Source organism: Arvicanthis niloticus, chromosome 27 (genome assembly GCF_011762505.2).
Source record: "Arvicanthis niloticus isolate mArvNil1 chromosome 27, mArvNil1.pat.X, whole genome shotgun sequence".
Taxonomy (NCBI): domain Eukaryota; kingdom Metazoa; phylum Chordata; class Mammalia; order Rodentia; family Muridae; genus Arvicanthis; species Arvicanthis niloticus.
The window spans coordinates 20,034,869-20,050,047 of NC_133435.1; the positions used below are offsets into that span (position 1 = coordinate 20,034,869).

At 40.7% G+C, this 15,179-nt stretch overlaps 1 protein-coding gene across 1 annotated transcript in view; it reads right to left on the reverse strand.

Moving 5' to 3' along the window:
* The window catches only part of Ptpn13 (protein tyrosine phosphatase non-receptor type 13), a 167,167-nt gene that overhangs the window by 114,993 nt on the left and 36,995 nt on the right, over window positions 1-15,179 (reverse strand). Inside the window, 1 exon segment of the mRNA XM_076926338.1 lies at window positions 2,972-3,150. Coding sequence (XP_076782453.1) covers window positions 2,972-3,150 — 179 coding nt within the window.

Sequence of the window (15,179 nt, forward strand, 5' to 3'; positions counted from 1 at the left end):
TGGTAGAATGTGGTGGTCTGAATAGGGATGGCCCCCATAGGCTCAGGTGTTTCAATCTTGGCCCATAGGGAGTGGCACTATTAGGAGGTGTGGCCTTGTTTTAGGAAGTGAGTCACTGTGGGGGCGGGGACTTTGTGGTTTCATATGCTCAAGCTATGCCCATTATATCACAATCTCCTGCTGCCTTTGAATCAAGATATAAAACTCTCAGCTCCTTCTCCAGCACCTGCACGCTGCCATGCTTCTCTCCATGATGATAATGGACTAAACCTCTGAAACTGTGAGCCAGCCCCTATTAAACTGAAAACTTTGTTAAGAGCTGCCTTGGTCAAGGTGTCTCTTCACAACAATAAAGCCCTAAGACATCTGCATGCCCCCCCCCCTTTTTTTTTGTATTAAAATTGAAGTAACAAACAAGAGAGGTGTTTGAGTTAGTCTTCAAGCGTGACAGTGACCTTCCCACACCCCCTTATGCACAGCCGGCCCCTGAGCATAGAGCACACTGCAACCAGTGCTTGGAATGTGATCTCTAAGACACGGCAGTCTTTACCTATTTGGGAATTTTTATTTGGTTTTTTATTGTTGTTGTTATTATTATTATTATTTATTTTATTTTTGAGATTATAATATAACATCATTTCCTCCTTCCTTTTCCTCCCTTTAAATGGTCCCATATATCTTCTTTGTTCTCATTCAATTTCTTGGCCTCTTTTTCATTAACTGTTATCTGATTTTTTTTTTCTTTTTTTTTGGAAAGAGTCTCATGTAGCTCAGGCTAGCTTCAGACTAGACTTACAATGGACCTGAAGATGACACTGAGTTTCTGAGCCTCCTGCCTCTATCTCCACGTGCTGGAGTTACAGGTGTGCTCCCTTATACCTGCTTATGTCACGCTGTGAATTAAACCAAGCCCCCATTGATGGAACTGTAACCCCAGCATGTACCTGAAACTCTTATTGAGCAAACTCACAGATATCTACAAAAATTACTGAAGAGTAAAGGGTGATATTCTCATACAATTTAGAAGAGTTCTCAAAAACTACACACTATTCATGGTAATACTGTGGTTCTTATCTCTCCCTGAAGTCACTTAAGAGACTAGCGATGGTAGGGACACCCTCTCCCTGAAGTGCTCACTCATAGCTCAGCATGCAACTTCATTAGTTTGTAGGTACTCGAGATCAATTTAAACCAGAAACCTCAAAGGGTTAAGTGACTTGCATTTATCATACCACATCTTTTAAAACCACATGAATAAATGAATTGTGTAGGGTACTTAATGAATGCATACTGTGAAAATGAGGTAAAAATGAGAATGTATAGACTAATCATCTTAAGAAACATTACAGCACGCCTGAACATATGTCCACTGTTGTAGACAGAGTGTGGCCTGACCTCTCTCATGTAGTGCGGACTGTCTCAAGCTACACCTCAAGCACCGGCCCTACTTCAGCGCTGCAATCTTTTGTCTCTGGATGCTTAACTCTCACAAACATCTTAAATAACTCCTAGGACATTAAAGTCATAGAAACTTCACCCACCAAGCCTTCTCAAGAGGGCTCAGTTCTCGCTTTCTCCTACTGAAAACGGAGGTTCCTCTCTCTCAGGGATCAATCAGCAGAATGGTTAATGCACAATTCTTTTCTATCACAAATGTGTATCAAAACACAAATGCTTTCAAAGTTTTATCATGAGAAAAATATTAGGTTACTTTTACACTTGCATGGATGATGTATGAGAAAGTATGTTCACAGCTAATTTAGAAGCCCCAGCATCTCAGAGCTGAATTAATGAGTTTGCTGTATGACACAATGTGTATGTCAATGACATTAGATTTGATCTAGTCAATGACATCACCATATATGTCTATCATGAATTGTTTTCACTGTTCCATTAAATGAGGTGTCAGTCCATGAGTTTGCTCCACTGTGTCCCCCTCTCCCTTTTTTATAGAGTCAATGTATGATACAATTTCCCTCTTTTCCCTCCAGATTATGAAGTTCCCTAAAGCATTCACATTAAATGCTGTAGTTCTCAAGAGTATCAATGTCTGTCAAGTTTAACTATAAAGCGATACATCACATTGTTTCATACTCCCATAAATACCACAGGCTCCTGCAGCCTTACAAGAATTCCTCAGCCCTGGTGTCAGTTGGTTTACTCATGTTGACCTATAGGGCTCTTTCAATGCACATGGCTGCCTGTTCTGATTTGCCATTTTCAACTGCAATGGACAACTTCTTTTCTCTTGCCACAATCCATGCCCATAATATAGACTCACCTACACTTTGCTCTCCTGCACAGCATTGTTTATCCTGCCATATAACATGGATTGTTCCGTGCCTATTACTCAAGGTCCACTTTGTAGTTATTTCTGTAGCTTTCTCTCTAGCACAGTTTAATAGACAGCAGGCAATTAATAACTACTTGTAAATAAGAATTAATAATGATTCACCTTTTAAAGTATTTTTTCCTAGGTCCCTATGTTTGCCTGAAATTACTCGGAAATAAATAAATAAATAAATAAATGATATATATACACACATACATATATACATATATGTAATAAATTCTGAATTATTTATAATATATGTAAAATCTTAAAACACTGTAAAATTCTGAAAAATATATATATATATAATCTTAAAGCATATGGTTATTTTAAATTCAAAGGAATTTTCTATGGGCTGAGTAAGGGTAGCCTGTCATTTTGACTTGCCTTACTTCTATAAAAAATTTAAAAAACAGAATGAAAATAAAATAGAAGCTGGGCAGTGGTGGCGCATGCCTTTAATCCCAGCACTTGGGAGGCAGAGGCAGGTGGATTTCTGAGTTCGAGGCCAGCCTGGTCTACAGAGTGAGTTCAGGACAGCCAGGACTACACAGAGAAACCCTGTCTCGAAAAAATAAATAAATAAATAAATAAATAAATAAATAAATAAATAAATAAAATAGAAGACTTAACATTTACCTTTTCTACATCTGAGAGAGAAGTCAGTGAGTGGCTCTGAAGAACTTCCGGTGCGGTGAATGCTCGCAGGTCCTGATTGGAGACATTTTCATCTGTAAAGGACACACTGCCAGACGGCAGCAACAGCAGCGACCACGGAGAGATGATGAAGCCAAGCGCAGCAGGGTCAGCAATGCTCACTGGTTGGACGCGCACCAAACCAAAAGAAGAAATGAGAATCTTTTAAGATGAGGATTCAAAGAATCTATAACCACTTCAATAGATATCCCAGCCTAACTGTGCAGACATTAATGTAGTCTCATACACAAAACTAATGTGGCGTGCGAATGGATGTCACCTACGCATAGCCACAGTCACTGTTCACAGTCATGCCCTTATCTGGCTTCATGACTTAACATCTGGAAGGCAGGTCTTAGGAACTACTCATACAACCTAAACTCTGGTTTGATAGATAGGAATGGAGCAGGCCCTGGACTTCCCCACTATGGATTCTTTTGAGTACTCAGTGGAAACTACAGTTTCCAGACACTGTCTATACGCGTCAACTCTTGTGTATAAATTCCGAGTTCCCTGACCTTCCCATCGCCCATTTGTAGATGTCACATTGGAGGACTAAGAACACTTGGTTTGGGTACATGGTTAGATTGTGAGGGGACAGGAGCATGGAGTAGACATCTTTCTCTGTGGCCCGATCCACCTTGACTTCTGAACAGTGTCTCTCGGTGAGCTTTGAGCTCATCCACTGGTTGGGAGGGCTGGCCAGTCCACCCAGGGCTCTCCTGTCGTGCTGGGATTGCAGGTGTGTGCAGCAAGGGTTCACATGGGTGCTGGGAACCGAAACTCCGGCTCTCCTGCTTCAGTGTTTCAAAGGACCCAAACAACAGGGCAATCTACATATATACTTGCCTTTCACAAATAATTTACATATTAATAAACAAAAATTAAGGCCAGTGAGAGGACTCACTGAGTAAAAACCCTTGTTGCCAAGCCTGACAAACTGAGGTGAATCCCTGGGTTCCACCTGGTGGAGAGAATCAACTCCTGCAAATTAGCCTCTGAGCTCCAAACACAGCCTGTGTGGCACATGCAAGCTCTACATATACATTACATATAAACACACAAATAAATAAAATGTAATTTAAAAATAAAAAATAAATGTAAGCGGCTTTACACATTTTGTTGTCGTTGTTAAAAGCTTTCTCTTTGGTGTGAACTATCAGAACACGCTCCATCTAGAAGACTACTGATTCAAACAACGTCAAGATGTATCTCAGAACCTTAAGGTGTTGGAGACACTCACTATTAAAGCAGTCTAAGTAAATCTCTTCAGATCACCCACTGGGGGAACAAGCTGGCAGTGGCTGGAGCCAAGGCACTGCTTTGTACAAGGAGGCCTGCAGCCAGGCTGCCGGCAGCAGACCAGCGTGGAGTGTATTTCAGAAGTAGTGATAACTGAAATTCCAGAAAATTAGAGAGAAGCAGCAGAGTCTGCGTGATGCTATGGTTTGGATTTGAGTGCCTGAGAACTGGTGTTGCTCAACCTTAACAGAGGAGAGACGGTAAGGGGCACACAGTGGCCTGGGAGGTGGCGGTAGAAATGAGCCCTCTCCTGGGGACTTACTAACGGCAAGGCTATGTGATACATTCAAATGGAGACTCCAGGTAGGCAGTTGAGTTTGGAGCGTGAGATAGAGTCAGGGCTGGACAGACGTTTTTTGGAAATTGTTGGGATAAAGGATGGAACTGAAAGCCATGAGATTTGATCAGTGATTAATACATTAAGACAGAAATTGAAGATCCAAGGCTAAGTTTTGAGGTCTTCCCACCACAGACTCTGTTTCTTCTCTGCCTTTTTTCAGCAGATCCTAGATGGGTACTGTCACACTCCTAATACCATTCATTAAGAGTGTCTGTCTTCTCATTGCTGCCACAGGCCTTCACATAGGCCATTCTGTCCCTCTCCACAGTACCTGTGCTTGAATGTGAACTGGGAGACTGGGAGTCTAATCCTCAGGGCCAATTCTATTTTAAAATATTGTTATTTACTCTTTGAACTCTTCATACATGTAAACCATGCATTTACAATCTCATATGTGTAAACAATCTTACCTAAGCCTGTTCCCAGCTTCACCCAATACTCTGTGGAACCCACCAGCCTGTCTTCCCCTCTTCCTGCCTTCTCTCCTGTTCCTACCGATCTTCTTGTTATCACTATAATCACTAGCCTCAGCTCCAGCTAGTGCTCACCATATGTGTGGTCATTCACTGAGGCACGGGTAACCTACCTGGAGCACAGGGCCACTTCTCAAAAGCCCTTAGCTTAGAAACAGTTCTTATAATTTCTGGATGCCTGCTACCATTTTGAACTTAAAGACTACAGAGGATCAGAACTAACACAGAGACATGAATGCTACCCAGAAATCTATGTGCTGTCTTGCTATCCTGATGCTGGGCTGCACACACAGCAGAAGACGGCTTGCTTTCCTTATTCTCTGCATCTCTGACCACAGACCAGCTCTGCTCTGTCTTCAGTACTAAACTAAATTCAAAAGGGCCGAAGATGAAACAAGCCACTGCCAGTGCAGGGCCAGGGGTGGCCGGGAGGGGGCCGAGGCAGGAAAACTAAATATAAAAATGCATTATTGAGCAGGTGAGATGGCTCAGCAGGTAAAGGCACTTATTACCAAGCCTAAGGAACTGGGTTCAATCTCAGTTCCATGGTGGAGAGAGAACAGACTTCCGAATGCTGTCCTCCAACCTCCACACCTGTATCTCAACATGCACAGGTTCACATACATTAAATAAAAACTAAATAAATAAATATATAATGTACTAATCTTTAAAATTCTTTATTGCTTATCACTGAGATGAAATTTGTCAGCACAGCCAAGGTCACCACAACTATTACTGTGGGAAAAAAATAAGGGTTTTAACTTCTGCCTTATACAATTGCTGTTTACAAGTGTTTATAAAATAGCTAATATACATTAGCTATTTTAATGACTTTAAGCCTAATATTTTAATATAATATGATTAGCAGTATTTGCTACTAGACTCTAAAGTACTACCAGGGAGACAGACAAGATACATAAACAAACAGAAGTCGGAATGCATAAATCATCTGAAAAACAGATAATACAAAAGATCATTCTGTAGATTAAAAAGAAACTCAACCATAACACAGACAAAATGTTTCTTTCTTTTTTAACTACATGTGGCCCTTTAAAAGGAAAATGACCACTTAAATATGGTGATGGTTAGCTTCCAGAGAGAAAGAGCCAACTCAAAGGCAGTCAGGAAATTAAGTCTGGACAGGGAATAGCAAGAATTTTGGCAGAGAAATGGTACTGAATGCGGAGAAATTGAATTATAAAGTTGGGGGGGGGGGGCATGATTTTTCTCTTTCAAAAACACACAGAAATGCCACAAGTGTTTTCAAAGTGGTTTTAAAGTGCCACGTAATAAATCTAGAGCACTGTGACCACGAAATGCGTTGCTTTCAATTTCCAAAACATATACATGACATTTAAGTACTGGATTCCTGAGGTAGTGTAGTCAAACCACAGGATATATTTTTAAATAATTATGAAGGCTTATGCAAACCTACAAGTGAGGGGATTTAAGAGTTGCGGCTGGAATCAGTCTTTAATTCCCACTTCCTGACAACTGAACGGAAGGAACTCAAAGCAAATGTTTTCAAAAAACCTTCAAAGAATGTTGGCCAAAGAGAATTTAGAAGGTCAGTTCCAGAAGCTTAGAGTGAGAGCGAAGGCCTGTGCTTCGGCTGTGCACTGACCACGCTCCATGAAGACTATTATTATGAAAAAGTAAACCTGATATGAACCAATTCCAGTAGTCAATGTGGCTCTTTCTGGAGACTTTACTAACATTCCATGGGAGGGGTTGCTAGTCAGCCCCAAGTAGCTAAGGGTGAAGTTAGAAATATTCACAAACTTGATGTGTAAAAGAACAACTTAAAGCACATTTCAGTGTTCTCTCAACCTAAAAGCCCATGCACAACCTGATAGCCATTCTTTCTTCTTGGGTCCTGCCCTTTCCTTTAGAGCTCCACCTTGGACTGTGTGAAACTATAATCCCAGCACTCAGGATGCTGAAGCTGGAGGGCAGGCAGGTTAGGAGCCTGAAGACAATCTGGGCTATTTAGTAGTTTAAGGACATTTTGGGTTCCATAGCAAGACTTTTGTCTCCAAAAAAATAATAAATAAAATAAAAAAGGTAAATAATTACAATTGGGTTAAAAGCATGGTATAAGGGAACAGTCAGCAAAAGCAACAGGGACCAATTTAGAAACTCAGAATAAAACCATTTCATGTACAAGCTCCTCTTTGAGTTCAAGTAGAGAATTTACAGCCCTCTTGGTTCTGTGTTCTATTAAGAGTAGTTGACAAAAATCTGTGCAGAAGTTACTGTCCACAACTCTGAAGAATTTGATAAAGTTACTCATAATACAGAATTCTCTAACTATTCAGTTCTTCTCATATGTGCATTAGAATCAATATACTGATAAATTAATCACCTGATACAGCTTCATACTGAAACAAAAGCTGCTTAGGACAGCTATTCTCCAATTTTGTTCTTTTCCTGTCATCCTCTCCACCATCTTGGCCTCTTCTTTTCCCACTTCCCCTCCCTCCATCACCTTATCTCCCCTCCCCTTTATTCATAGTAGCATTTTGTGATAAATTATGATCTTCTGAAATTATAGTACATACTACAGGGTGATTAATTATAAATCGAGAACTCATTTACTCCTAAGTTTTGTTCCTACTTTTAAAGTGTTACTTTCTCTAACATGAAACAGGATAAAATAAACATTCCCATTTTGAAAATGAAACTGGATGAATGTTCTCAATGCACCTGTAACAACACAAACTGTGTGGGTTCTCTCAGTGTACCTGTACCAAGACAAACTGCACAGAGCACTGCGCCTGTAACACTAATGCTCTCAGTGTACCTGCAACAACACAAACTGCATGGAGCACAGATGCTCTCACTGTGCCTGTAACACTAATGCTCTCAGTGTACCTGCAACAAGGCAAACTTGATGATCTCCTAGAAGACATCTGATGTCATTAAAGTTAGCTGAGATAGCCAGTCACTAAAACGCATTTCATATGAGCTCCCATAAACCTGTGAGTCTGCAGCACTTACACTGTGCTGTAGTTGGTCTCAGATCAAAGACATCAACCAAATCCACAAGCTTATCCACGAGGGTACAAAACACCAGAGAAACCGCCTGCTTCTTTTTATTCTTCTAAAATTCCACCTTCATTAGCGTAGTGCATACTTCCCATTACAGTACGACCTAGTCAAAAGTCAGACTGAAACATAAGTCACCTTCAAGTCCTCATCCTGATGTTCAGACCTCACAGCTGTGGTCTCTGGAGCAAACAGATGTGTGTCCTTTCTTCCACATCTGTAAAGCAGTCCTGAGCCCATAAAGCTGCTGTGAAGATTATTGGGGATAGAACAGTTCCATCATTACCATAGAACTCCTCAAAGGCAGACAGCGTGCACAGCACACCTCTGGTTCACTCCCGATCAGCTGTTGACTTGCGTTCTCCCTCAGAGGAATCAGCAAATGCCCTACAGACAAGTCCTGCAGTTTCAAAAACAGAAACACCCTGCTGTGTTCTCAGTGTCTGGGAACAGTTCTGAGTTTGCTTTTTTATTTTTGCATCTTTTACCTACAAGTCATATTAGAAACACAATAAAAAGAATGAAGTTTTGTGATATGTGAATGTTTTTAAGATTTATTTATTTTATGTATGTGAGTACACTGTCACTGTCTTCAGACACACCAGATCCTATTACAGATGGTTGTGAGCCACCATGTGGCTGTGAATTGAACTCAGGACCTCTGGAAGAGCAGTCAGTGCTCTTAACCGCTGAGCCATCTCTCCAGCCCCAGTGAATTTGTCCTTTAATTAGAACTAAATTCTTTGGAGAGTGTCTCTTCTCTCAGTAGTCTACTTAAGGCACAGCATCCCTAGTTAGCAAAGTCCTCAAGTTAAAGCAGTTGATTTAAGGTTTGACAATCAAGCCAATTAGTACACGAACAGCTAATTATACTTAGTGCCAAATTGATGTTTTACTGTACCTAGCAATTAGCTTGAACTACAACAAGATTTAGTTTGTGAAAATATTGATTGGAGTATAGATCACCATGGTAGCCGCTTCAGAATTTGTTTTACTTATAACAGATATTGTAGAAGTCTGGTAACAAAATTTACAGAAAACTGTCGCTCCAATCTGATAGATCTACTGTGTGAGGGTTTTTTTTTCCCCCACTAGAGTAGGATAAAATACTTTATTTCTTTTTGGCTTGTTTATTTGTTTATTTTGTTCTTTGGTTTTTCGAAACAGGGTCTCTCTTGTAGCCTTATTTGTCCTGGTACTCACTCTGTAGACCAGGCTGGCCTTGAACTCAGAGATCTGCCTGCCTCTGTCTCCCGAGTGCTGTGATTAATGACATGTGCTATCACTGCCCAGTTAAAATATTTTATTTCCTAACAACGGCAGTCATACCGTCCATTTCCTTTCCCCTTGCCCCTTCCTGTCTCTCTGTCCCCATCAAACAAGCAATTGTAGCCTAGGCCACAACCACTGCAACGCTGGTATGGCTTCTGATCAACTAGGCATCTGGTAGTTTGTGTTCACGTATTTTCAAGATTCTTCAGGGGGGGCAGAATCATACAACTTGGTAATGTAGAAGTAGTGAGATCTGAGTTATTATTGTTCCAAAATAACAGGGCTTAAATGTCTAGCCACGAAGAGAAGGAAGCAGGTCTGAGTAAACCTTAGAGAGATCCTGTAAGCAGTGTTCCTCCGTGGTACTGTCTGCTTGGGCTCCTGTCTCAGGTTCCTGCCCTGACACCCCCAGCGACAGGCAAGTACCTGAAAGTGTAGGATGGAATAGGTCACTTTCATCCTTGGGTTACTTTTGATCATGGTGTTTTATCGACCACAGAAATCAAACTATGACACCAACAATCTTCATTATTGATAAAATTACACCTCCAAAAGTTATGACAAGTTATGAATAAAATGCTTTGCTACTCTGTTCTGCACATTTCTTCTACAGTATCAAGTAGTTAAGGACAGAAACTGAATTTTCTAGTTGATCAAGTACAACATCATTATATATTGAAAATGTGCCAGGCAGTGGTGGCGCATGTCTTGAATCCCAGCACTTGGGAGGCAGAGGCCAGCCTGGTCTACACAGTGAGTTCCAGGATAGCCTCAAAAAAACAAACAAACAAACAAAAAAAAAAAAAAAACAAACAAAAAAAACAAACAATCAATCAAACAAACAAAAAAACATTATCAGTATTTCTGGGTGATTGGTTACAGAACCCTCCATGGACACCAAAATCTGGGACTACTCAAATTCTACACATAAAATGCCATGCTATTTACATATACACTATGCACATTGTTATAATGACTTGTAATACTGAATGCTCTGTGAACAGTTGCTATACTGCATTGTTCAAGAAATCATGACAAGATAAACTCTCTGTTCAGTGTAGATACAGCCACCAGCCAGCCTATTCACGCTTTCAATCCAAGGTTGTTTGAACTCATGGGGTGGAACTCACACATGTGGAAAGCAGGTTGCACTCGACAGAAACCAAGCTATCTTCAGTTTCTGATCTATTCTACAGGCCAACAAGCTTTTAAAGAGATCCTACATCCCTGCTCTGTGAAGCCCTGCATCTCTGCTCTGAGATGTCCTGCATCCCTGTTCTGTGGTGTCCTGCATCCCTGTTCTGTGGTGTCCTGCATCCCTGCTCTGAGGTGTCCTGCATCCTTGTTCTGTGATGACTGTAACTCCTCAGTTTGGACTTTCCAGGTGAAAAATCTAAACTTTGGACAAGGTGAGGAGATTTTTTGAAATTTCACCATAAAGAATACTTTGGCTGCTTTGAACTTCAATACCAAAACACTAAATGAATCAGGTAGAGGACACTGTGTCTGTGTCAGATGTTACCATTTGGTTGGCTTGATGTTCAACTGTGACTCAAGCATACTTATAAAATGTCTGACCCTAGGAGCTTCCGGTCATTAAGAAACAACATGGGCCTGTGTTTCTGAGCACAGAGAGCTTTCTTGCAAATTCAGGAGAAGGGGTACAAGGCACTGCACAGGATTTCACATGTTCACACTAGCCTATCCCCCAATGCAAGTGGAAAACACTGCTATTTATGCATAGGATATCATTGTTATGAAAAGATAATACCACAGCTCAACTGACTTGGTTTTTGTTCTTATCCGTATTTCAGTTGTATGTCAATTGACAAATTCATCATAGGATGGAGTATATACCACTTTGTGTCCCTCCATAATGCTTATATGCTTTTGTTGCAGCTTATAAAGCTACAAGTAAGACAAAAAGAAGAGCTGTAGCAAGTCAGAAGGTGTAACTAGTAAACTACTTTACCCAAATTATAATTAGATCACAGTATAAGAAGTAAGTTCAGGTGAGAGATGATATCTAAGTTGTTCTCCTTTTTTACAATTAAGAACAATGCTATTTACTATACAAATTATACCTACATCTTAAAAATTCTCCTAAGCATAAAAGCAGAAACAAACCCAGTAGGTGATGATGCATTTCTCTCCAGGGATGGGAACTGAGAACAGCATCCTTCCCCTGTAAGCTCCTTACATTTATTAAACAGCCTGGTTAGAAGACATAAACTCAAAATAATGTGAAGACACACGGAGTCCTGCTGGTGTGTTTGCAGGGTTTGTCCTGTTCTCTACAGGGGCTTCGGTCACTTGTCAGACGACCTACACTATTTATTTTCAGAATGTCAAATATTAAATTTAATTACATGCTTTATGGTTTGTTTCCAGGGAAGAAATAGGGCCACTTCATCTAGTTCAACACATTTAACGTAAACGACCTGTTAATTCTGGTCTTACAAATACGTAGCATGTCAAACACAACTGATGAGTCCTCCCAATCTACTAAATGATGGCAGATAAATTGGGATACAATAAAAAGTGAGCAGGTAGAGCCTGGTCTTTTGAAAACTGAACTACTATTAAGAAATTTTACTTGAAAATTTTCAGTCTATAAGACCTGCTTATATTTTACTATAGAGACTTTGAAAAAGTCTCAAAAGCCAAATTCAAGTTCACCAATAATAAGGATTTATTTTTGGACTCTGTTATGTTGACTGACCAACTTGCGAGTCTTCAACACTTGTTTGTATCTTTTCAAGGATGTTTTGGCTACTTTTAAGCACAGTGGATTTCTGTATAGTTTTTAGGTCATTATCACTTTGTACAAAACCACAGCCTGTTGAGACTACACTCATCATCAATTTAGAGAAATCTGCCAGCCTTTTAGTAAAGCACCTTCTCGCCCAAGAACAAGGCACAGCTCCGTTTACTCCGGCCTCTAACTTCATTACTAAGGTCTTCACTTATTTTTCCTCAGGTTTATTTCTCATTTTTTCATATTTTAGATTTTCTTACTTTAATTGCTACATTTCTATAAAATGGTAAACGAAAACTTCTATTTCTAAGTGTTCATTGCTACTATGTAGAGATACAATTTTTTTGTATACCAGTGTGCAAGAGAAATTGAGAGTTCTAAAAATATATACTTATATGTTCTCCTGCACATAGAGTTCTGCTTCTCAATTAGCTGAATAAGACAGACCAAGAGGCACATATAATTAGGAAAATACAACATGTTGGGACCCTACGTGAAATTCCTCCAGAAAATTCATTTCAATTATCACATTCAAGAATAACAACTACCCATCCAGGCAAAAATATAAAACTATGTTCCCTGCTACTTATTAAAAAAAAAAAAAAATCACAGATCACATAAAGATGGAGGAAGAGATGCACTGTAGCAAATGGCAAAGAAGAGGGTCATGGTGGCATCGGTCAGAACAGATCAGGACTGAGTGTAAAGAGTAATGAAAAGGAAACTCCAGGCCATTAATATCAGTCACTATCCCCAAGAATTATTACAGTTCACACATTCAAAGTAAAAAGACTACAAATCATTTTAAAATCAATCATTAGCAACCCTGAGTTCTAATTTAGAAGCTGAAAGAACTTGCTATTTTCAAAACGCCACAAAATAATTACAAAGCTGGGTTGTATGGCAACCACAAGAAATCTTCTAAACTTTATCAGTAATCACACAGAGGGTAAACGCACGTGACATGAGGAGAGAAAACAGATAGAACAAAAGGAGAGCAGATACCACCACCACTGCCATGTGTCCGAGTGAATGTTAACAATTCCGTATTTTGCCTTCTCCAAGGAGAAACTCCTTTGAAGACGTCATCTTTCAACGAGGTTGTGCGTACTTCAGCACCATTATCCTCTGAATAACAGTAACAAAGGTCTTGGCTTTAAACTGCCAGAAGGATGACAACAGAGAGCGAGGCTATGTTCCTGTCCTTTACTAAAAATCCCTAGGCAAGCACTGCGTCCACTTGAATCATAGGGACTTTAGCAGCACACTGCGTGTGTGTCCTGAAAGAACACGGAGCAGCAGGCTCAAGGTGACAGGGGGAAAGCCACACCAAGAACCAGGGAAAGATTTATACAAGGACACAGAGAGGTGAAGATGGCCAAGAGGAGAAGACATTATTTCAGAAAAATAAACGGATGACACTCATCCCATCTGCTCTTCCTGTTCATCTCCCAGGGTCACTCATACACACATCTAAAGCATCAAACAAGGCCCATCCTGAGCTAATCAGACAGTCATCATTTTCCTTCAGCTTGTTGAATCGGGGACAGGAGGAAAGCTTGTGGGAAAATGGCACTGCATCATCAAGCGTGAAGACAGTGTAAATCAAACAAACACTGGGCTCCTCCTAACAAGTGGAAACTCCCAGCTGGTGATTTCCCAACTGTCAACAAAGCCAAACTTAATTTGTTCCTATTATCGCTGTTACTCTGCTACTCATGCCGAGGGCCGTCCAGCCAGCGACTCCCTTTGGTATATGAGGCACAGCTGCCTCACAGTGAATTTTACACATCTAATATGTCTTTATTGTAAAGTGCCAATGTATTACACAACGATCACTGCTCAGTGACGAGGGCTGTGGATACAAGCTTTCAAGCTCTAACAGCATTGTGAAATTTGAAAGAAGGAAACCCCCTCAGGATACTTAGAGTGGGCAAGATGCTTCAGATTCTGAGTCATGACAGGTTGGTGTAATAAAGGGCTGCTCTCTCTCCCTCCCTGAACATCTGTAGTATGCACTGTCTGTCATTCCTCTGGCAGCCATAAGCTTCTCACATGCACCTGTCTGATCCAGATCAGTGCCCAAAGGGCAACAAGGACACCTTCCATTCTTTGGCCCCTCCCATAGTACCTCACAAGGAGAGGTTTCTTAATGTTAATTGACTATTGTTAACTGCTAATTGAGTACGAGACCTTTGAAGTGTGGCTGTATGTTCTATACTCTGGAGTGCCTATAATTCTGAATTTTCAGAAAAAAGTAAAGATAAACAAGAGAAACAACAGTGTTTCTCTAAAATAGGTTTTGTTGCTGATTTTAGGTAAAAAAGAGTTCTGTTGTTTAGACTAATCCTGGCTGTAAGCAAAGACCTTCATGCATCTCAGGACTGTACTCCAAGCCCCTGAATGACAAACAGCAATTGCTGGGCCCAGGTATTTTTTGTTCAAGTTCCTCCCTGGACTGAAAATCATCAATCATATCAGCAATGAAGCTTCAGCCATTTGCCCCGAGCCCTCGTCTGCAAACATTCTGTTCATCCACTCTGGACTCTCCTTCCACCCGTGCTCATCCCTATGCCTTCCAAAGAGGCCCCCATGGCACGGTTTGCCATTCTATCCTAAGATGGTTCTCAAACTGCGGCACGCATCAGTGTCCTCAATGAACGGCTCATCGCTGCACAAACTCCTGGGCTGCCCTGAGAGTCTCTTACTTTAGTGGGTCTGTGGCATGGGCCTGGGCATCTGCATGCTAACAAGGCACCAGCAAGAATCTACTGTCTGTCTAGATCCCAGACTTTGAAGACTATCACTCGCCTCAATGTCACCTATTGCTGCCATGTTTATCGTGTCTGCTTTATTTATTCAACCAAGCTTTAAAGACGAATTCTTTTAGACAAAGCTCCATGTCCACACAGGTGGCAACCATGTGGGATGAACACCACCTCAGCAAATAGTTCAGAC